This window comes from Salvelinus sp. IW2-2015, unplaced genomic scaffold (assembly GCF_002910315.2).
Source record: "Salvelinus sp. IW2-2015 unplaced genomic scaffold, ASM291031v2 Un_scaffold4587, whole genome shotgun sequence".
Lineage (NCBI taxonomy): Eukaryota > Metazoa > Chordata > Actinopteri > Salmoniformes > Salmonidae > Salvelinus > Salvelinus sp. IW2-2015.
Window position 1 is genome coordinate 1 of NW_019945857.1, and position 24,070 is coordinate 24,070.

Sequence of the window (24,070 nt, forward strand, 5' to 3'; positions counted from 1 at the left end):
ACGACAACCACAGCTCCACCTACAGCGACCACAGCTGCTTCCACAACAATCTCAGCTTCACCGTCGACAACCACAGCTGCACCAACGGCAACTACAGCTCTTGTTACAACTACTGTAGCTCCTACAACAGCAGCTTCAACAACAACCCCAGCTGCTCCCACAACAACCACAGTTGCACCAACAATAACAACAGCTGCTCCAACAACAGCCACAGCTGCACCTACAGCAACAGCTTCTCCCACAACAACCACAGCTGCACCAACATCAACAACTGTTTCTGTTACAACAACAATGGCTCCAACAACAACAGCAGCTCCAACAACAACCACAGTGGCTCCCTCTACAACAACAACTGCCATAACAACAACAGCAACAACAAAAGCTTCTGTAACAACCACCACTACTAGCCCTACCACAACTACACCTAACCTCACAACAACCACAGGTGCTCCAAAGACATCCACAGCTGCATCCACATCTACCACAGCTGCTCCCACGACAACCACAGATTCACCAACGACAACCACAGCTGCACCAACAGCGACCACAGCTGCTCCCACAACCACAACATTTACACTAACATCCCCAGCTGCTGCTATGACAACAGCAGCCACCCCTACAACAACTACAACTGCTCCCACAACAACCACAGCAGTGCCAACATCAACCACAGCAGCTCCCACTACACTCACAGCTTCACCATCGACAACCACAGTTGCTGCAAAGATCACCAACTCCCACCACACAACAACCCACGTTTCAGCCACAACAACCACAGCTGCTGTAACTACCACAGCTACAGCTGCACCAACGTCAACTACAGCTGCTAAGACAACAACAACTGTTTCCCCAACCACCGCATCCACAAACCCTCCAACGTCAAATGAAGGTGTACTTATTCTAAAGTTCCGGATGTACCGTACGTTTATCGAAGCCTACGGAAATTCAAGTTCCTTGGATTACAGTACTTTGGCTTTAAATGTCACAACTGAGGTAAAAGTTTGTCATTAATAGAAATATTGAAATGGACATTTACAAAAATATCTTGCTTGAGAGTTATTAGTATCTAGTACACATTCTTTGTCCTTAAAATACTCATTATGCCCTCTGATATCTTTCTACAGTTGACTCGAGGATACAAAAATGTATATCCTGAAATCTTCCTCAGATGCATCATCATCAGTTTCTGGTATGTTCAGTTTTCATTTTGGTCCATATTTCTACAAGTTACTTGCAGCTAAAACAAGTGTGTTATTTACGTTTACCATTATTTAATAATACTAATACTACTACAACCAATAATAATAACTTTTATCACATTCACATACATTCTACTTCTTTGATTTTTAGGTCTGGGTCTGTAGGTGTGACAACCAAGTTGTTCTTCACAAATCAGTCAGTGGTCCCTAACATTACAGATGTAGTGGAATCCCTCAAGACATCCATTAACATGTACAAGGTTTTCTTAGATGTTATTCCTGGCAGTATCAAAGCTGGTAAGGATGAATCTTAACACAATTTTTATGAAAATTCATACCGTACAGATGATTGCTTGAAGCAATATTTCCGTCTGTGACACCATGTTGTTGTTGTTGTTTTGTATGCCCAAAGCGTATTTACCAGCTCTGGTTTCATCAGTTGTGACCAAATTACATCAGACTTGAAATACTGTACCTCATTTAAAGGTCTATCTTTTCATTTCAAAACCATTTCAATCATGGTAGTCTCTTATAAGACTATCTTTATCCGTAGATATGAGCAAAAATGATTATGGTTCTCTGGTTTGCATCACTGATTATTTGAATCAGGAATGGGCAACTTTGATTGAGTTGGAGGCCACAAAAAACGTGAGAGGTTGCAGTGGCTGGTGTGTGTTCATACCCACATCCCACATTTGCCATTAAACCAAATTTGCTGCAAATCTACACATTTTGCCATGGGACGGAGATAAAAAATGTGACCTTGTATATTCTATTATTCTAATGCTGAACAGTAAGTTGAGACTCTGACTGAGTCCCTAAATATACTGCGTATATATCTACAGTACATTCAGAAATTATTCAGACCCCTTGAAGTTTTCCACATTTTGTTACGCTACAGCCTTATTCTAAAATGACAGCAGTGGGGTCAAACTGTAGAACCCAGTTCCTTCATTTTAATATAAAAAGGGATTTTATCAAACAAAACTATGCTACATTTTATGTCTTGGACCCTCAGGATGACAAATCAGAGCAATATGAATGAATGTAAGTACATTATTTACCTTCAGAGGTGAATGTACCAAACCAGTTTCTGTGATGTGTTTTTTTGTTGTGCACTATCCTCAACATTTACATTACATTTAAGTCATTTAGCAGACGCTCTTATCCAGAGCGACTTACAAATTGGAAAGTTCATACATATTCAKCCTGGTCCCCCCGTGGGGAATGAACCCACAACCCTGGCGTTGCAAGCGCAATGCTCTACCAACTGAGCCACACGGGATCAAAATAATAGCATGGTATTTTTTGCTGTAATAGATGCTGTAAATGGGACACTGCAGTTCGATTAACAACATTTTAAGATTTCTGCCAATATAACACATGTCGATGTTCCGGAATTGGCTTTTGTTTACAACGTCATTCTAGTCACATTATTGCATATTGAGCAACAACTGTCACAATTTAGGCACACCGATCCCATAGAGGTTAAATCGTTTTTTCCCCTCATCAATATTCACACATAATGACAAAGCAAAAACGGGTCAAGAAAGTTTTGCAAATGTTTTAAAAATCAAACACTGAATATCACATTTACATAAGTATTCAGATCCTTTACTCAATAAGTTGTTGAAGCACCTTTGGCAGCAATTATAGCCTCGTGTCTACTTGGGTATGACTCTACAAACTTGGCACACCTGTATTTGGAGAGTGTCCGCTGCTGCTGAAAAACTTCCCCACAGCATGATGCTGCCACCACCATGCTTCACCATAGGGATGGTGTTAGGTTTCCTCCAGACAAGACGCTTGGCATTTAGGCCAAAGAATACAATATTGGTTTCATCAGACCAGATAATCTTGTTTCTCATGGTTTGAGAGTCTTTAGGTGCCTTTTGACTAACTCCAAGCGGGCTGTTTTACTGAGGAGTTGCTTCCTTCTGGCCACACTACCATAAAGGCCTGATTGGTGGAAAGCTGCAGAGATGGTTGTCCTTCTGGAAGGTTCTCCCATCTCCACAGAGGAACTATAGAGCTCTGTCAGAGTGACCATCGTGTTCTTGGTCTCCTCCCTGACCAAGGCCCTTTTCCCCTGATTACTCAGTTTGGCCGGGCAGCCAGCTCTAGGAAGAGTTTTTGTTCATTGTTGTTCCAAACTTCTTCCATATAAGAATGATGGAGGCCACTGTGTTCTTAGGGACCTTCAATGCTGCAGAAATATTTTGGTACCCTTCTCCAGAGTTGTGTCTAGACACATCCCTGTCTCAGAGCTCTACGGACAATTCCTTCGACCTCATGGCTTGGTTTTTGCTTTGACATGCCCTGTCAACTGTGAGACCTTATATAGACAGGTGTGTGTCTTTACAAATCATGTCCAATCAATTTACTTTACCACAGGTGGACTAAAATCAAGTTTTAGAAACATCTCAAGGATGATCAATGGAAACAGGATGCACCTGAGCTTAATTTCAAGTCTCATAGCAAAGGGTTTGAATACTTATGTAAATAAGGTATTTCTGTTTTTTATTTTTACATTAAATRTCTAAAAACCTGTTTCTGCTTTGTCATCATGCGGTATTGCGAGTGGATTGATGAGGGGAAAAAACTGGTGAATTAATTTTAGAATAAGCCTGTAATGTAACAAAATGGGGAAAAAGTCAAGGGGTCTGAATACTTTCCGAATGTACTGTATAAATATACTAAAGGGAAGCTGCTGGCCTCCAATTGATCATCCCTGATTAGGATGAATCATTATAAAGCCTRCATCTTTTATATTTTTGCAAGAAGAGAGACTTTGGGGAAGGCTTTGCAGAGGCTTTTAAATGGTAAAAATCTGTTTGTTTTTTTACAGAAATCCAGAACTCCCCAACTAATGCTACAACTAATGCTACGAATAATGATACGACTAATGATATGACTAATGCTATGACTACTGCTACGACTAATGCTACGACTAATGCTACGACTAATGCTACGACTCCTGCTACGACTCCTGCTACGACTACTGCTACGACTACTGCCACGACCACTGCTACGACCACTGCTACGACTCCTGCTACGACCACTGCTACGACCACTGCTACGACTACTGCTACGACCACTGCTACGACCACTGCTACGACTAGTGCTACGACTACTTCTAGGACCTCTGCTACGACTACTGCTACGACTACTGCAACCACCAGGACAATGACACCAGCAGCAGCCACAAAAACTACAGAGGGTTCACATATCTGCAGCAGCGCTATGGGAAGAAACAGACCTCAAGAAATGGTCACTTTACTACTTGCTTTAATGCTGATCTATTTCTTCTGAACAGAATAACTCTAGGACTCAATTAAACCCATTAAGTATAAGATATTCCACAATAAAGGCATATGTAACTTCTGCTATTAAGATTAAGAGATGTTAAGAAACGGCTAATACTAGCTTAGTTAAAGTAATTGCTTATCATTATGATTATGTATAAAACTGTTAGTCTATTTTGTTTTGTACAAAATTGACCTCAATAGAAAATAAATCACAAAATAATGCTGGTAATGTGATGAAGCTAATTCTGCTAATGCCAGAAACTGGATTACTGTGTGAATGAAAGTAAATGTGTTGTGTTTTGCTATTTAATATATATATTTGTTTTAGTTTATCGCAATAGCTTATGAATAATGTAATATAATGTAATAAATTAGTATCGTATGAAATTAACTAATTAAATTAGAAAATGATCTTGGAAACCTAAAGGTCTATTCAGTAATATATATATTTTCTTTCTTATTGTAACTCAACTCTTGGCATACATTGAAATATTTGGAAATTACTTGAATAAATAATGCCATACACATTTTTTGAAACAAGTMATTTATTTCATTTCACTTCACCAATATGGACTATTTTGTGTGTGTCCATTACATGAATTCCAAACAAAAATCCATTTAAATTACAGGTTGTAATGCAACTAAATAGAACAAAAGCCAAGGTGGATGAATACTTGTGCAAGGCACTGTACAGCCACAACAACCACATCTTCTCTGACAACAACTACAGCATCTACAACATCCACAACAGTTTCATCCACAACAACCATAGCCAGCCTACAACAATGTTTTTCAGCGGCAGGGACTGGGAGACTAGTCAGAATGGAAGGAAAGATGAACAGAGAAAAGTACAGAGCGATCTTTGATGAAAGCCTGCTCCAGAGAGCTCAAGACTTCAGACTGGGGCGAAGGTTCACCTTCCAACAGGACAATGACCCTAAGCACACAGCCAAGACAACGCAGGAGTGGCTATGGGACAAGTCTCTGAATGTCCAGAGCCTAGTTTAAAACTAGCTACTAACTAACTAACTACTTTTCAACAACTCCACAAATTTCTTGTTACAAATTATAGTTTTTGTAAGTCGGTTAGGACATTTACTTTGTGCATGACAAGTCATTTTTTCCAACAATTGTTTACAGACAGATTATTTCACTTATAATTCAATGGGTCACAATTCCAGTGGGTCAGAAGTTAACATACACTAATTTGACTGTGCCTTTTAAACAGCTTGGAAAATTCCAGAAAATGTAGTCATGATTTTAGAAGCTTCTGATAGATTTGACATTAGGTTTCACACAATAATTGATAGGTTTCACACAATAATTGACATTATTTGAGTAATTTGGAGGTGTACCTGTGGATGTATATCAAGGCCTACCTTCAAACTCAGTGCCTCTTTGCTTGATATCATGGGAAAATCAAAAGAAATCAGCCAAATTATAGAACTCCACAAGTCTGGTTCATCCTTGGGAGCAATCCACGTAGCCATCATACCGCTCAGGAAGGAGACCCGTTCTATCTCCTGGAGATGAACGTACTTTGGTGCGAAAAGTGCAAATCAATCCCAGAACAACAGAAAAGGACCATGTGAAGATGATGGAGGAAACAGGGACAAAAGTATCTATATCCACAGAAAAACAAGTCCAATATTGACATAACCTGAAAAGCCGCTCAGCAAGGAAGAAGCCACTGCTCCAAAACTGCCATGAAAAAGCCAGACTACGGTTCACAACTGCACATGGGGACAAAGATCGTACTTTTTGGAGAAATGTCCTCTGGTCTGATGAAACAAAAATAGAACTGTTTGGCCATAATGACAATCGTTATGTTTGGAGGAAAAAGGGGGAGGCTTGCAAGCCGAAAAACACCATCCCAACCGTGAAGCATGGGGGTGGCAACATCATGTTGTGGGGGGTGCTTTGCTGCAGGAGGGACTGGTGTACTACACAAAATAAATGCCATCATGAGGCAGGATGATTATGTGGATATACTGAAGTAACATCTCAAGACATCAGTCAGGAAGTTAAAGCTTGGTCGCAAATGGGTCTTCCAAATGACCCCAGGCATACTTCCAAAGTTGAGGAAAAATGGCTTAAGGACAACAAAGTCAAGGTATTGGAGTGGCCATCACAAAGCTCTGACTTCAATCCTATAGAACATTTGTGGCAGAACTGAAAAAGCATGTGCGAGCAAGGAGGCCTACAAACCTGACTCAGTTACACCAGCTCTGTCAGGAGGAATGGGCCAAAATTCAGCCAACTTATTGTGGGAAGCTTGTGGAAGGCTACCCGAAACATTTGACCCAAGTTAAACATTTTAAAGGCAATGCTACCAAATACTAGTTGAGTGTATGTAAACTTCTGACCCACTGGGTATTTGATAAAATATAAAAGCTGAAATAAATCATTCTCTCTACTATTATTCTGACATTTCACATTCTTAAAATAAAGTGGTGATCCTAATGACCTAAGACAGGGATTTTTTACTGGATTTAAATGTATTTGGCTAAGGTGTATGTAAACTTCAGACTTCAACTGTATGTATATATATATATTCCTGACATTCCTACATTTAATCCAGTAAAAAAATCCCTGTTTTAGGTATTTTTTTGAGCAGTGTATATATATACCACACTATATAAATATTATCCCATTCCACTACTTTTTCCAACGTTTTAATTATAATTATATTAATATATAATATAATATATATATTATATATTAAAACGTTTGGAAAAAAGTAGTGGAAAGGGATATTTTATATAGTGTGTGAGTATATATACACTGCTCAAAAAAATAAAGGGAACACTTAAACAACACATGTAACTCCAAGTCAATCACACTTCTGTGAAACAAGACTGTCCACTTTGGAAGCAACACTGATTGACAATACATTTCACATGCTGTGTGCAAATGGAATAGAAACAGGTGGAATTATAGGCAATTAGCAAGACACCCCAATAAAGAGTGGTTCTGCAGGTGGTGACCACAGACCACTTCTCAGTTCCTATGCTTCCTGGCTGATGTTTTGGTCACTTTTGAATGCTGGCGGTGCTTTCACTCTAGTGTAGCATGAAGACGGAGTCTACAACACACGTGGCTCAGGTAGTGCAGCTCATCCAGGATGGCATATCAATGCGAGCTGTGGCAAGAAGGTTTGATGTGTCTGTCAGCGTAGTGTCCAGAGCATGGAGGCGCTACCAGGAGACAGGCCAGTACATCAGGAGACTGTGGAGGGAGGCCGTAGGAGGGCAACAACCCAGCAGCAGGACCGCTACCTCCGCCTTTGTGCAAGGAGGAGCACTGCCAGAGCCCTGAAAAATGACCTCCAGCAGGCCACAAATGTGCATGTATCTGCTTCAAACGGTCAGAAACAGACTCCATGAGGTGGTATGAGGCCCGACGTCCACAGGTGGGGGTTGTGCTTACAGCCAACACCGTGCAGGACGTTTGGCATTTGCCAGAGAACACCAAGATTGGCAAATTCGCCACTGGCGCCCTGTGCTCTTCACAGATGAAAGCAGGTTCACACTGAGCACATGTGACAGACGTGACAGAGTCTGGAGACGCCGTGGAGACGTTCTGCTGCCTGCAACATCCTCCAGCATGACCGGTTTGGCGGTGGGTCAGTCATGGTGTGGGATGGCATTTCTTTGGGGGCCGCACAGCCCTCCATGTGCTCGCCAGAGGTAGCCTGACTGCCCATTAGGTACCGAGATGAGATCCTCACACCCTTGTGAGACCATATGCTGGTGCGGTTGGCCCTGGGTTCCTCCTAATGCAAGACAATGCTAGACCTCATGTGGCTGGAGTGTGTCAGCAGTTCCTGCAAGAGGAAGSCATTGATGCTATGGACTGGCCYGMCCGTTCCCCAGACCTGAATCCAATTGAGCATATCTGGGACATCATGTCTCGCTCCATCCACCAACGCCACGTTGCACCACAGACTGTCCAGGAGTTGGCAGATGCTTTAGTCCAGGTCTGGGAGGAGATCCCTTAGGAGACCATCCGCCCCCTCATCAGGAGCATGCCCAGGCGTTGTAGGGAGGTCATACAGGCAYGTGGAGGCCACACACACTACTGAGCCTCATTTTGACTTGTTTTAAGGACATTACATCAAAGTTGGATCAGCCTGTAGTGTGGTTTTCCACTTTAATTTTGAGTGTGACTCCAAATCCAGACCTCCATAGGTTGATAAATTTGATTTCCATTGATMATTTTTGTGTGATTTTGTTGTCAGCACATTCAACTATGTAAAGAAAAAATTATTTAATAAGAATATTTAATTCATTCAGATCTAGGATGTGTTATTTTAGTGTTCCCTTTATTTTTTGAGCAGTGTATATATATACAGTGGGGAGAACAAGTATTTGACACACTTCTGATTTTGCAGGTATTCCTACTTACAAAGCATGTAGAGGTTTGTAATGTATATCATAGGTACCCTTTAACTGTGAGAGACGGAATCTAAAACAAAAATCCAGAAAATCACAGTGTATGATTTATTTTAATTTTTTTATTATTATTATATATTTTTTTACCCCCTTTTCTCCCCAATTTTCGTGGTATCCAATTGCTAGTAATTACTATCTTGTCTCATCGCTACAACTCCCGTACGGGCTCGGGAGAGACGAAGGTCGAAAGCCATGCGTCCTCCGAAACACAGCCCAACCAAGCCGCACTGCTTCTTAACACAGCACGCCTCCAACCCGGAAGCCAGCCGCACCAATGTGTCGGAGGAAACAYCGTGCACCTGGCTCCCATGGTTAGCGCGCACTGCACYCGGCCCACCACAGGAGTYGCTGGTGCGCGATGAGACAAGGATATCCCTACCGGCCAAACCCTCCCTAACCCGGACAACGCTAGGCCAATTGTGCGTCGCCCCACGGACCTCCCGGTCGCGGCCGGCTGCGACAGAGCCTGGACACGAACCCAGAGTCTCTGGTGGTGCAGCTTGCGCTGCGATGCAGCCCTAGACCACTGCACCACCCGGGAGGCCCAGTGTATGATTTTTAAGTAATTAATTAGCATTTTATTGCATGACATAAGTATTTGATACATCAGAAAAGCAGATCTTAATATTTGGTACAGAAAACTTTGTCTGCAATTACAGAGATCATACGTTTCCTGTAGTTCTTGACCATGTTTGCACACACTGCAGCAGGGATTTTGGCCCACTCCTCCATACAGACCTTCTCCAGATCCTTCAGGTTTCGGGCTTGTCGCTGGCAATACGGACTTTCAGCTCCCTCCAAAGATTTTCTATTGGGTTCAGGTCTGGAGACTGGCTAGGCCACTCCAGGACCTTGAGATGCTTCTTACGGAGCAACTCCTTAGTTGCCCTGGCTGTGTGTTTCTGGTTGTTGTCATTCCTGGAAGACCCAGCCACAACCCATCTTCAATGCTCTTACTGAGGGAAGGAGGTTGTTGGCCAAGATCCCGCGATACATGGCCCCATCCATCCTCCCCTCAATACGGTGCTGTTGTCCTGTCCCCTTTGCAGAAAACATCCCCAAAGAATGAGTTTCCACCTCCATGCTTCACGGTTGGGATGGTGTTCTTGGGGTTGTACTCATCCTTCTTCTCCTCCAAACACGGCGAGTGGAGTTTAGACCAAAAAGCTATATTTTTGTCTCATCAGACCACATGACCTTCTCCCATTCCTCCTCTGGATCATCCAAATGGTCATTGGCACACTTCAGACGGGCCTGGCTTGAGCAGGGGGACCTTGCATGCGCTGCAGGATTTTAATCCATGACGGCGTAGTGTGTTACTAATTGTTTTCTTTGAGACTGTGGTCCCAGCTCTCTTCAGGTCATTGACCAGGTCCTGCCGTGTAGTTTCTGGGCTGGTCCCTCACCCTCCTCATGATCATTGATGCCCACGGGTGAGATCTTGCATGGAGCCCAGACCGAGGGTGATTGACCGTCATCTTGAACTTCTTCCATTTTCTAATGATTGCGCAACAGTTGTTGCCTTCTCACCAAGCTGCTTGCCTATTGTCCTGTAACCATCAGCCTTGTGCAGCTCTACAATTTTATCCCTGATGTCCTTACACAGCTCTCTGGTCTTGGCCATTGTGGAGAGGTTGGAATCTGTTTGATTGAGTGTGTGGGCAGATGTCTTTTATATAGGTAACGAGTTCAAACAGGTGCAGTTAATACAGGTAATGAGTGGAGAACAGGAGGGCTTCTTAAAGAAAAACTAACAGGTCTGTGAGAGCCAGAATTCTTACTGGTTGGTAGGTGATCAAATACTTATGTCATGCAATAAAATGCAAATGAATTACCTAAAAATCATACAATGTGATTTTCTGGATTTTTGTTTTAGATTCCATCTCTCACCGTTGAAGTGTACCTATGATAAAAAATTACAGACCTCTACATGCTTTGTAAGTAGGAAAACCTGCAAAATCGGCAGTGTATCAAATACTTGTTCTCCCCACTGTACGTGCACAAACGAAGATAACTACCCACAACTACCAAAAGGAAAAATGGCTGCCTAAGTAAGATTCCCAATCAGAGACAAYGGTAGACAGCTGTCCCTGATTGAGAACCATATCCGGCCAAAACATAGAAACAAACATAGAATGCCCACCCCAAATCACAACAAAAAAAAACGACTCAACTGCTTGACAAAAACGACACCCTTAAAAAAACACGTATTATTCTGAGAATAATATTGACTCCTATCAAAATCATGCTTTATCAATCAGGCACAGAAATGCTCAAACAATAAGCAAGTCCTCTGGCACTCTTCTCCAAGCATATGATGGATATGTCTGACAGACTCAGATGCACCCTGAAGTTATGTCTCCAGAGAACGCAGCCAAGGAGCAGCACACACCTTCACACTCATTTCATTCTCAAGGGAATTTTAAATGTCAAATACCTCCTTTAGTTCATAGTATAGACTATGAAAATGTTGCCCTACCATGTGTTTTTTTTAACAGATGACAGAGACATAGTCAAGGATTTTCCGATGAATAAGGGCTTACCTCTATCTGCAACAACGATCAGCCTAAATTGGATTGAAGTCAAATGAACACCATTTCCAACAACATAAACCTCAAAGTAGGGATCTAAATGAGTCATGGCATGGACAATTCATCCATGTTGTCCACTAGCAATTATGGAACATGATGATTGAGTGTATGTGTCACGTCCTGACCTTAGTTATCTATGTTTTCTTTATTATTTTGATCAGGTCAGGGTGTGACGAGGGTGGTTTGTTTAGTTTTTGTCTAGGGGTTTTTGTAAGTCTAGGGGTTTTTGTAAGTCTAAGTGTTTATATGTCTATGGTTGCCTAGAATGGTTCTCAATCAGAAGCAACTGTTTATCGTTGTCTCTGATTGGGGACCATATTTAGGTAGCCATATTCCTTGGGTAGTTTGTGGGTTCTTATTCTATGTTTAGTTGCCAGTCTGCGCTACTAATATTTGCGTCACGGTTCGTTTTGTATAGTTTGTTCAGTATTCGTTCTTTCATTAAATAAGTATGTACGCTTACAACGCTGCGCCTTGGTCTCCTCGTTACGACGAACGTGACAGTATGTGGTATAATAAATGTATGGTTTCCCTTTAAATGTCACTTAAAACACACAAACACCATGATATGCCTATATAGTTTCTAAATATGGAAGATATGGAACAAAAAATGAGGTATCTCAACCACTGGGCTAAGTGTGTAAACAGATCCACATTCAAAATGTTACATATACTGTGCGTGTAACACAATGTCAAATGGTAGTTCCAACACATATAGTAAATCTGATGTCATTCTTCTCTCTTAGGTGGTGGAGATATGGCCAAAATCAAAATGAAATGGAGAGCTATACTGCTATGTCTAACAGGTAATAAATGGGAGCCGAACATGCTAGAAAACGTTGGGGTTTAGTGCCATGGTTTAAAGAGCGGTGATGACTGTTGTACCAAGGCAGCTACGATTGGCTTTAGCATTGCATTAAACTTCTGTGAGATGAATGAGTTCTTGATCTTCATATGAGAATATGTCTAGCAGAAAAATATGTCCATTTTCAAATCATTAAAACATGGATGTTGGACTTAGTTGACAATGGGTTGAGAGAGGGTTTATGAGCTCAAGCCTGGGCTTTATGAGGCTTTAGTAACAGGTGTATTTTTATGAGCCATACATCTTTTGACATGTTCCAAAACCAGAAGTCACTTCTATCTCCAACTGCAAGCACTGAAGTGCAACTGCACTAGAGTCACTGCGCGCACAAATCAAATGAGTGCAGTACAAAAGACAAACAGCAGAGTGTGCACATGAACTGTGATGAATGGCAAGTTGCATGAGGCACTGGCTCCTGGCTGAAGCCCCATCATTGTTCCACATGCATCCACTGAAACGTAAACCACTGTAGCATCAGTGAACTTAACAGTAGTGAAAAGGAATGTATCCCCTCTTATGGAATTGCAGCATACATATTTTAAAAGGACCTAAGGTATGACATAAAACAAACCAACACTATCCAGGAGCTGGTAATGCTTTGCATTCTTTCATGTGACAACGTTAAATCATATCAGTTAGCAACAGGGTTGGGGTCAATTCCAATTTAAAGGGTCAGTGCAGTCAAAAACTAGATGTTCCTGTATTTGATATATATTTTCACACTATGAGGTTGGAATAATACTATGAAATTTAGGATAATGCCCTTCTAGTGTAACAGCTGTTTGAAAAGACCACTTGTGATTTAAGCTTGTTTGCATGGGTGGGGTTTTTAGACCCCATGGCAACATCACCAGGTAAGTAATCAAGTAGCCTTGAACAAGCCAGAACGTCTCATAGGGAAGGACCCTATCTCCTGTTTCTCCTGTTTCTGTAGCTTGAGGGAGCTTGATATACAAGTACACCCACTGGACAGGATGCTAGTCTATCACAGTGCATTATCCCCAATCTATCTCCTTAATGCTGAGTGCCAAGCGGAGGTGCATCTGGTCCCATTTTTACAGCCTTGGTATGAGTTCAATCCTTGGTATAACTCGGCAGGGATTGAACTCACAACCTTCCAATCTCAGGGCGGACACTCTAACCACCAATTTGACCCACCGCCTCGATTCGGTTCAATGTTAGTTTAGCTAGCTAACATTAGGGTATAACTAACAATGCAAATATATATCTGAGATACAAATAATATCACTACACAGAACATACATGTAATGTTAGCTAATGAGCCAGCAAAATAAAGTTTGCTAGCTAGCTAACAGTACGTTTAACTTGTAATGAAAATGTATTTCTAACGTATAATATCTGAAAATGTAGCTAGACTCTTACACATATACATGGAGGAATTATTTACGGCAGCGTGTCCATTCCGTTTGGTTTGTAGCTAGCCACAGCTTATTTGGCCTGTTGTTGTTTCAAGTCACTCCGACTCACACTGACTGTGTGCAGGAAGTAGTCCATCACAACGTTTTCCCACTGATCTTTGTCGATAGCGCCTGCTTAATTCTGGGCAGCAATGATGTTGAGAGCAGTAGCAACTCTTTCAAAAAAGCAGTGGTAGCAAGGATTATCTACACATACTGAGCAGTTCATGTTATAGACTGTAGCCTGCTACATGTCAGACCAATCCAAACTCATCTCTTGGTATGTCCAGCCCATCCATTATCTCACAATCATGGCAAGCGGTAATGTTCCTGTCTTTTTCCATGGCTAAACCAACTAGCCTCGTAATTTAACAATTATATTAGTATTTACAGATGGCATACAAGTTTGTTATTATGGCACATGAAGGTTCACACGTTCCCCGAAGACATTTCTGCAAAAAGCTCATTTTGTAAAAAATTACATTAAAATGCTTCTATTGTAAAGTAATAATGTGCAACATATGCTTCGATTCCTAAAATGGGTCACAATTTGTCTCCCAGTGTCTGTTGGAAAGCAGACTTTTCCTCTAAGATTTTGCCTGTGCTTAGCTCTAATCTGTTTATTTTTATCTTAAAATATGTCTAGTCCTTGCCGATGACAAGCATAACCATAACATGAAGCACCCAACACCATGCTTGAAAATAGGAAGAATGGTACTCAGTGATGTGTTGGATTTGCATCAAACATRATGCTTGTATTCGGAAAAATATAAAAAAATTAGCCACATTTCTTTGCAGTATTACTTTACTGCATTATTGCAAACAAGATGCATTTGTAAAGGCTTCCTTCTTTCACTCAGCCATTTATGTTAGTATTGTGGAGTAACTACAATGTTGTTGACCATCCTCAGTTACAGCCTATCACAGCCATCTAACTGTTTTAAAATCACCATTGTCCTCATGGTGAAATCCCTGAGCGGTTTCCTTCCCTTCCGGGAACTCAGTTAGGAAGAGTGCCAGTATCTTTGTAGTGGCTGGGTGTATTGATACACCATCCAAAGTGTAATTGTAAGTCAATTTGGATAAAAGCGTCTGCTAAGGGACGGATTGACATTTACAGAATGGTTACCTGGTGGAAAATGGGGGAGGATCATGCTATTTCAATTTCAGTCAACGAGATGGTTTAGCATTTTTTTACATCTAGTCCAAAGGGAGGGTCATGTAATTTGTAACTGATGAAATGTCCATATTTCTCAATGTTTTAGACTGAGTTGCTTATTAGGCTATATAGTTAAGAGTTAAGAAAATATTTACCAAATAAACTAAAGTAAAAAATAAAGAAGAATAAAAACGAGGCAATATACAGTTGAAATTGAAAGTTTACCTACACCTTAGCCAAAAACATTTAAACTCAGTTTTTCACAATTCCCTGTCTTCGGTCAGTTAGGCTCACCACTTTATTTTAAGAATGTGAAATGTCAGAATATAAGTAGAGAGAATGATTTATTTCAGCTTTTATTTCTTTCATCACATTCCCAGTGGGTAGGACGTTTACATACACTCAATTAGTATTTGGTAGCATTGCTTTAAATTGTTTAACTTGGGTCAAACGTTTCGGGTAGCCTTCCACAAGCTTCCCACAATAAGTTGGGTGAATTTTGGCCAATTCCTCCTGACAGAGCTGGTGTAACTGAGTCAGGTTTGTAGGCCTCCTTTGCTCGCAAACTTTACCAGTTCTACCCACAAATTCTCTATGGGTTGAGGTCAGGGCTTTGTGATGGCCACTCCAATACCTTGACCTTGTTGTCCTTAAGCCTTTTTGCCACAAATTTGGAAGTATGCTTGGGGTCATTGTCCATTTGGAAGACCCATTTGCGACCAAGCTTTAACTTCCTTACTGATTTCTTGAGATGTTGCTTCAATATATCCACATAATTTTCCTGCCTCATGATGCCATCTATTTTGTGAAGTGCACCAGTCCCTCCTGCACTAAAGCACCCCATCAACATGATGCTGCCACCCCCCGTGCTTCATGCTTGGGATCGTGTTCTTTGGCTTGCAAGCCTCCCCCTTTTTCCTCCAAACATAACGATGGTCATTATGGCCAAACAGACCAGAGGACATTTCTCCAAAAAGTACGATCTTTGTTGCAAACCGTAGTCTGGCATTTTTATGGCGGTTTTGGAGCAGTGGCTTCTTCCTTGCTGAGCGGCCTTTCAGGTTATGTCGATATAGTACTCGTCTTACTGTGGATATAGATACTTTTGTACCTGTTTTCTCCAGCATCTTCACAAGGTCCTTTGCTGTTGTTCTGGGATTGATTTGCACTTTTTGCACCAAAGTACGTTCATCTCAAGGAGACAGAACGCGTCTCTTTCCTGAGCGGTATGACGGCTGTGTGGTCCCATGGTGTTCATACTTGCGTGCTATTGTTTGTACAGATGAACTTGGTACCTTCAGGCATTTGAAAAATGCTCCCAAGATGAAACAATTTTTCTTCTGAGGTCTTGGATTTCTTTATTTTCCCATGTTGTCAAGCAAAGAGGCACTGCGTTTGAAGGTAGGCCTTGAAATACATCCACATGTACACCTTCAATTGACTCAAATTATGTAAATTAGCCTATCAGAAGCTTCTAAGGCCATGACATAATTTCCTGGAATTTTCCAAGCTGTTTAAAAGCACGGTCATTTTAGTGTATGTAAACTTCTGACCCACTGGAATTGTGATACAGTGAAATAATCTGTCTGTAAACAATTGTTGGAAAAATGACTTGTGTCATGCACAAAGTAGATTTCCTAACCGACTTGCCAAAACTATAGTTTGTTAACAAGACATTTGTGCAGTGGTTGAAAAAATGAGTTTTAATGACTCCAACTTAAGTAACCATTTCACTGTAAGGTCTACAGCTGTTGTATGCAGTGCATGTGATTAATACAATTGTATTTGATTTGGGGAGTTTCTCCCATTCTTCTCTGCTTATCCCCTCAAGTTCTGTCGGGTTAGATGGGAGGCATTGCTGCAGTTATTTTCAGGTCTCTCCAGAGTTGTTAGATCGGGTTCAAGTCCGGGCTCTGGCTGGGCCACTCAATGACATTCAGAGACGTGTCCCGAAGCATCTCCTGCGTTGTCTTGGCTGTGTGCTTAGGGTTGTTGTCCTGTTGGAAGGTGAACTTTCGCTGCAGTCTGAGGTCCTGAGAGCTCTGGAGGACGTTTTCATCAAGGATCTCTCCGTACTTTGCTCCGTTAATCTTTCCCTTGATCCTCACTAGTCTCCCAGTCCCTGCCTCTGAAAAACATCACCACTGCATGATGCTGCTACCACCCTGCTTCACCGTAAGGATGGTGCCAGGTTTCCTCCAGATGTGATGCTTGGCTTTCAGGCCAAAGTGTTCAATCTTGGTTTCATCAGACCAGAGAATCTTGTTTCTCACGGGCTGTCATGTGCCTTTTACTAAGGAGTGGCTTCCATCTGGCCACTCTACCATAAAGGCCTGATTGGTGGAGTGTTGCAGAGATGGTTGTCCTTCTGGAAGATTCTCCCATCTCCACAGAGGAACTCTGAAACACTGTCAAAGTCATCTCCCTGACCAAGGCCATTCTCCCCCGATTGCTTAGTTTGGCTGTGTGGCCAGCTCTAGGAATAGTCTTGGTGGTCCCAAATTTCTTCCATTTAAGAATGATAGAAGCCACTGTTGTTCTTGGGGACCTTCAATGTTGCAGAAATTGTTTGGTACCCTTCTCCAGATCTGTGCCTCGACACAACCCTGTATCGGAGCTCTACGGACAATTCGACCTCATGGCTTGGTTTTTGCGCTGACATGCTCTGTCAACTGTGGGACCTTTTAAATAGACAGGTGTGTCTATATAAGGTCTCTATGGCACCGAAAGAGATGGCCGCATCGCTTCAGGTCCTTAGGAAATCAGAACCATCGCTCATCAATATATTTATATTATACATATTCTTATTCTTCCCTTTACATTTGTGTGTATAAGGTTGCCATTGTGAATTTGTTAGATCACTTGTTAGATATTACTGCACTGTCGGAATTAGAAGCACAAGCATTTCGCTACACTCGCATTAACATCTGCTAACCATAGACCAATAAAAATAAACAAAATATTTGATTTGTGTGCCTTTCCAAATCATGTCCAATCAATTGAATTTACCACAGGTGGACTTCAATCAAGTTGTAGAAACATCCTATGGATGATCAATGGAAACCGGATGCACCTGAGCTAAAATTCGAGTCTCATAGCAAAGGGTCTGAATAATTATGTAAATGATTATAAAAATAATTTTATACACTTGCAAACATTTCTACAAACCTGTTTTTGCTTTGTCATTATGGTGTATTGTGTTTCGATTGATGAGGATATATTTTTATTTAACCCATTTTAGATTAAGGCTGTAATGAAACAAAATGTGAAAAAAAGGGAAGGGTTTTGAATACTTTCCGAATGCACTGTACATGTTTTTTTTAAACAGTTAAGTCTCCAAACGTAGGACATTTATTTACCTCATGGGATGTTCTAATTAATTCCAAGGCAATAACAAACACAATGTTAAATTAATATGGTACAAATGCATTGTTTCTACACATATTTATATTGAGAGGTGGCTGTCTCAACCCTGACTCCTAAACTTCATGTTTGAAAATATTAAGTTGTTCATATTGAGTTGTTCTATTATTACTGTCACAGGGGTGACTAGGGTGGGCATTCTAGTTTCTTTATTTCTATGTTTTCTGTTTCTATGTTTTGGCCRGGTATGGTTCTCAATCAGGGACAGTTGTCTCTGATTGGGAATCATACTTAGGCAGCCTGTTTTTCCACCTTAGTTGTGGGTAGTTGTCTGTGTTAGTGGCCAGTATAGCCCTAGTCAGCTTCACGTTCGTTTCGGTTGTTTCTTGTTTTGTTGGCGACATTCATAATAAAGAGAAATGTACGCTCACCACGCTGCACCTTGGTCTGGTAATTTCCACCCTGATGACGATCGTGACAATTACATTGAAAGATACTGATCTAATCATTAGTTTTGTTAATTTTTAAACATCTTTCTCTGAAAAATGCTGTCCTCACGTTTGATGTCACTACCGAAAACACACATGTATAAAGACTGTAGAATGAATGTGCCTTAAGCTACAGCCCCACAACCCTTGCTACCCCTCTCCCCTGTGGCCACATGGTGAGTAGTCTGTCTGCCAACATTTTGGAGAAAATTAGTGAGCATATTGGTAAATCTTAATATATCTTTAAGAAATGTCACTAATGACCATCTAAAATATCAAATATGTAAAGTATGTATTTGTTTACTGGGATGTACATCAGTCCAAATTAAAGACAGTCAGCCATATACAATATCAACTGTAGGGATTCTTTAAAGTCCAAGATAAGTTAAAATTGTCCAAACCGAAATTATCACAACTGAGACAAAAACCACAGCTGCTCCCACAACAACCACAGCTGCACCAACAACAACCAAAGCAGCCCCAGCAACAACAACAGCTGCCCCCAAAACAAAAACAGCTGCCCCCAAAACAAAAACAGCTGCCCTTACGACAACCATTGATGGTGTTACGACGCTAACAGCATCACCAATAACACCTGTTGAATCTACCACCACAGGTCTCTCCCCGACAAATAAAGATGCTGCCACAACAACCACAGCTGCACCAACAACAACCACAGCTGTGGGGACGATTACAACAGTAGCAGCCACAACAACAACAGCTGTCACAACAATAACCAAAGCAGATCCAAAGACAACCACAGCTGGAGTTACAACAACAACAGCTGCTGAAACTACAGATACGGCTACAACAACCAAAACTGCTCCCACAACAACCACAGAAGCACAAATATCAACCACAGCTGTCGCCACGACCACAACAACAAAAGCACCAACAGCTGCAGCAACAACCAAAGCAGCTCAAAAGAGAACCACAGCTGGAGTTACGAGGACAACAAAAGCTGCACAAATAACAACAGCGGCTRAAACTACAGATAAGGCTACAACAACCACCGCAGAAATAACAACAACAACCACCACAGGTGCTCCAACAACCACCCCAGCTGCTCCAACAACAACCACAGATATACCGACAACAACACCTGCCCCGCAAAACAACCTCAGTTGCCCCAACGACAACCACAGCTGGAGGTACAACAACAACAGCTGCCGCAACAACAACCAAAACAGATCCAAAGACAACCACATCTGGAGTTACAACAGCTGCACCTATAACACCAGCTGCTGAAACTACAGACACGGCTACAACAATCACAGCTGCTCCCACAACAACCACAGAAGCACTAACAACAACTACAGCTGTAGCTATGACCACAACAGCAGCAGCACTAACAGCTGCCACAACAACAACCAAAGCATCTCCAAAGACAACCACAGCTGGAGTTACGAGGACAACAAAAGCTGCACAAATAACAAAAGCTGCTGAAACTACAGATAAGGCTACAACAACCACAGTTGCACTCAGAAAAACCACAGCTGCTTCCACAACAACCGTAGCATAACCCACAACAACCACAGCTGCTCCAAAAACACCACAGCAACCACAGCAGCACCAACAATAACCACCAAAGATGCTCCACCAACAACCACAACTGCACCAACGACAACCACAGCTGCTCCAATGACAACCACAACAGGATGTATGACAACAACAAATGCACCAATAACAGCTGCTGAAACTACAGATAAGAATACAACAACCACAGCTGCTCCAACAAAAAAACACAGCTACTCCCATAACAACCATTACAACCACATCTGCAACAACAACAAACACAGCACCACCAACAACAGCCACAGCAGCACCAACACCCACAGCAGCACCAAAAACAACCACAACAGCATCAACAACAACAACAACCAGAGCTGCTCCAAAAATAAGAACGGATGTACATTCAACAGCAGCTGCCCCCAAAAAACAACCACAGCTGCACCCAGTACAACCACAGATGTTCCCAAAACAAACACAGCTGCACCCAGAATAACCACAGCTGCAACCACATCAACCGCAGATACACCCACAACAACCAAAGATACACCCACAACAACCACAGCTGCACCATCAACAACCACAGATGAACACACAACAACAGCTGCTCCCACAACAACCACCTCTGCTCCCACGACCATCACAGCTGCTCCCAACACAACCACAGTTGCTTCAAAAACAACCACAGCTGCTCCCACTACAACTCAAGCTGCTCACACAACAACCCCAGCTGCTCTCACAACAACCACAGCTTCTCCCACAACAACCATAGCTGGTCCCACAACAAACACAGCTGGTCCCACATCAACCACAGCTGCTCCCAAAACAATCACAACTTCTCCCACAACAGCCACAGCTGCTCCCAAAACAACAGCTGCACCCACAACAACCACAGCTGCTCCCACAATAACAGCTTCTCCCATGACAACCACAGCTGCTCCCAAAACAACCACAGCTGCTCCAACCACAACCACAGCTGATCCCAAAACAACCACAGCTGATCCCAAATAACCACAGCTGCTCCCAAAACAACGTCAGCTGCTCCCACAACAACCACAGCTGCTCCCACAACAACCACAGCTTCTCCCAAAACAAAAACAGCTGAACCCACAACAACAACAGCCGCTCCCAAAACAACCACCGATTCTCCCACAACAACCACAGCTGCTCCGACACCACCACAGCTGCTTCCAAAACAACAACATTTGCTCCCAGAACATCCACAGCTGCTCCAAAAACAACCACAGCTGCTCCCACAATAACAGCTTCTCCCATGTAAACCACAGCTGCTCCCAAAACAACCACAGCTGCTCCAAAAACACCACAGCTGCTCACACAAACAACCACAGTTTCTCCACAACAAAACACAGCTGCTCCACAACAACCACAGCTGCACATACAACAACCACAGCTGAACGCACAACACCCACAGCTGCAACCACAACAACCACAGCTGCAAACCACAACAACCACAGCTGCTCCCAAAATACCACATCAGCACAACGACGACCACAGTTCCAGTTACAATAACAGATGCTACCCCGACAACAGTTGCTCCGACAACAACCACAGCTGCTTCCACATCAGCCGCAGCTGATACCAAAACAACAACAGCTGCTCCCACGAAACCACAGCTGCTCCGACAACAAACCACATCTGCTCCCACAACGACATCTGCTCCCAAAACAACCACAGCTGCTCCCACAACAACCAACGCTGCCCCCACAACAACCACAGGTGCTCGCACAACAACAAACAGCTGCTCCCACACCAACCACAGCTGCTCCCACAACAACCAACGCTGCTCCCACAACAACCACAGGTGCTCCCAAAACAATCACCGATGCTCCACAACAACCACCGCTCTCCCAAAACAACCACAGCTGCACCCAAAACAACCACAACTGCTCCCACAACAACCACAGCTGCTCCCACAACAACAGCTTATCCCACGACAACCACAGCTGCTCCCACTACATCCACAGCTGCTCAGACAACAACCACAGCTGCTTTCACAACAAACATAGCTTCTCCCACAGCAAMCACAGCAACACCCAAAACAACCACTGATACACATACAACAACCACAACTGAACCCATAACAACCACAGCTGAACCCACAATAACCACATCAGCAACAACGACGACCACAGTTCCAGTTAAAATAACAGATGCTACCCCGACAACAGCTGCTCCGACAACAACCACAGCTGCTCCCGCAACAGCCGCAGCTGATACCAAAACAACAACAGCTGCTCCCACGACAACCACAGCTGCTCCCAAAACCACCACAGCTGCTCCCACAACGACCGTTTCTGCTCCCAAAACAACAACAGCTGCTCCCACGACAACCACAGCTACACATACAACAACCACAGGTGGAACCACAAGAACCAAAGCTGCACCCTCAACAACCACAGCTGCTCCCACAATAACCACAGCAGCACCAACGACGACCACAGATCATGTTACAATAACAGTTGCTACCCTGACAACAGCAGCTCCGACAACAACCACAGCTGCTCCGACAACAACCACAGCTGCTCCCACAACAACCACAGCTGCTCTCAAAATAACAACAGCTGCTCCCATGACAACCCCATCTGCTCCCACGACAACCCCAAATGCTCCCAAAACCATCACAGCTGCTCCCAAAATAACCACAGCTCCTCCCAAAACAACCACAGATGCTCCCAAAACAACAACAGCTGCTCCCACAACAACCACAGCTACTTACAAAACAAACACTGATTCTCCCACAACAACCACCGATTCTCCCAAACTAACCACAGCTGCTCCCAAAACAACCACAGCTGCGCCAAAAACAACCACAGCTGCTCCCACAACAACAGCTTCTCACACAACAACCAAAGCTGCTTCCTTAACCACCACATCCGCTCCCACTACATCCACAGCTGCTCACGCAACATCACAGCTGCTCCCACAACAAATACAACTGCTCCCACAACAACCACAGCTGCTCCCACAATAACCACATCAGCACCAACGACGACCACTGATCCTGTTACAATAACAGTTGTTACCCCGACAACAGCTGCTCCCACAACAACCACAGCTGCTCCCACAATAACCACATCAGCACCAACGACGACCACAGTTCCTGTTACAATAACAGTTGCTACCCCGACAACAGCAAATCCGACAAAAACCACAGCCGCTCCCACAACAACCACAGCTGCTCCCACAACAACATCAGATGCTCCCACAACAACCACAGCTTCTCCCACAACAACCACAGTTGCTCCCATAACAACCACAGCTTCTCCCACAACAACCACAGCAACACCCTTGACATCTACAGCTGTAGCTTTGACAAGTGCAGCTGTGGCTACAGTAACCACAGCTGCTCCCACAACAACCACAGATGCACCCACAATAACCAAATATGTTCCCACGACTACAGCAGCTCCAACAACAGCTTCCCTTACTAAAACCACAAMTGCTTCCACATCAACAACAGYTTCTCCAACAACAACCACAGCTGCTCAAACTACAACAACAGCTTCTACCACAACAAACACAGCTCCTCCCACAACAACCACAGCTTCTCCCACAACAACCACAACTGCTCACACAATAACAACTTCTCCCATGACAACCACAGCTGCTCCCAAATCCACCAGAGCTGCTCCAACAGCAACCACAGCATCTCCCACAACAAACACAGCTGCTCCTACAACCATCACAGCTGCTCC

General features: G+C 42.9%; 1 protein-coding gene across 1 annotated transcript; it reads left to right on the forward strand.

The window, feature by feature from the left end:
- Window positions 1–55: 55 nt before the first annotated feature.
- Window positions 56–21,334, forward strand: LOC139026374 (salivary glue protein Sgs-3-like; the record flags this gene model as incomplete). The annotated part of the gene is made up of 3 exons (XM_070441703.1): window positions 56–993; window positions 1,125–1,189; window positions 21,001–21,334. Coding segments are annotated over 3 exons (1,337 nt in total), but the record flags the coding sequence as incomplete, so codon positions are not given.
- Window positions 21,335–24,070: the final 2,736 nt, after the last annotated feature.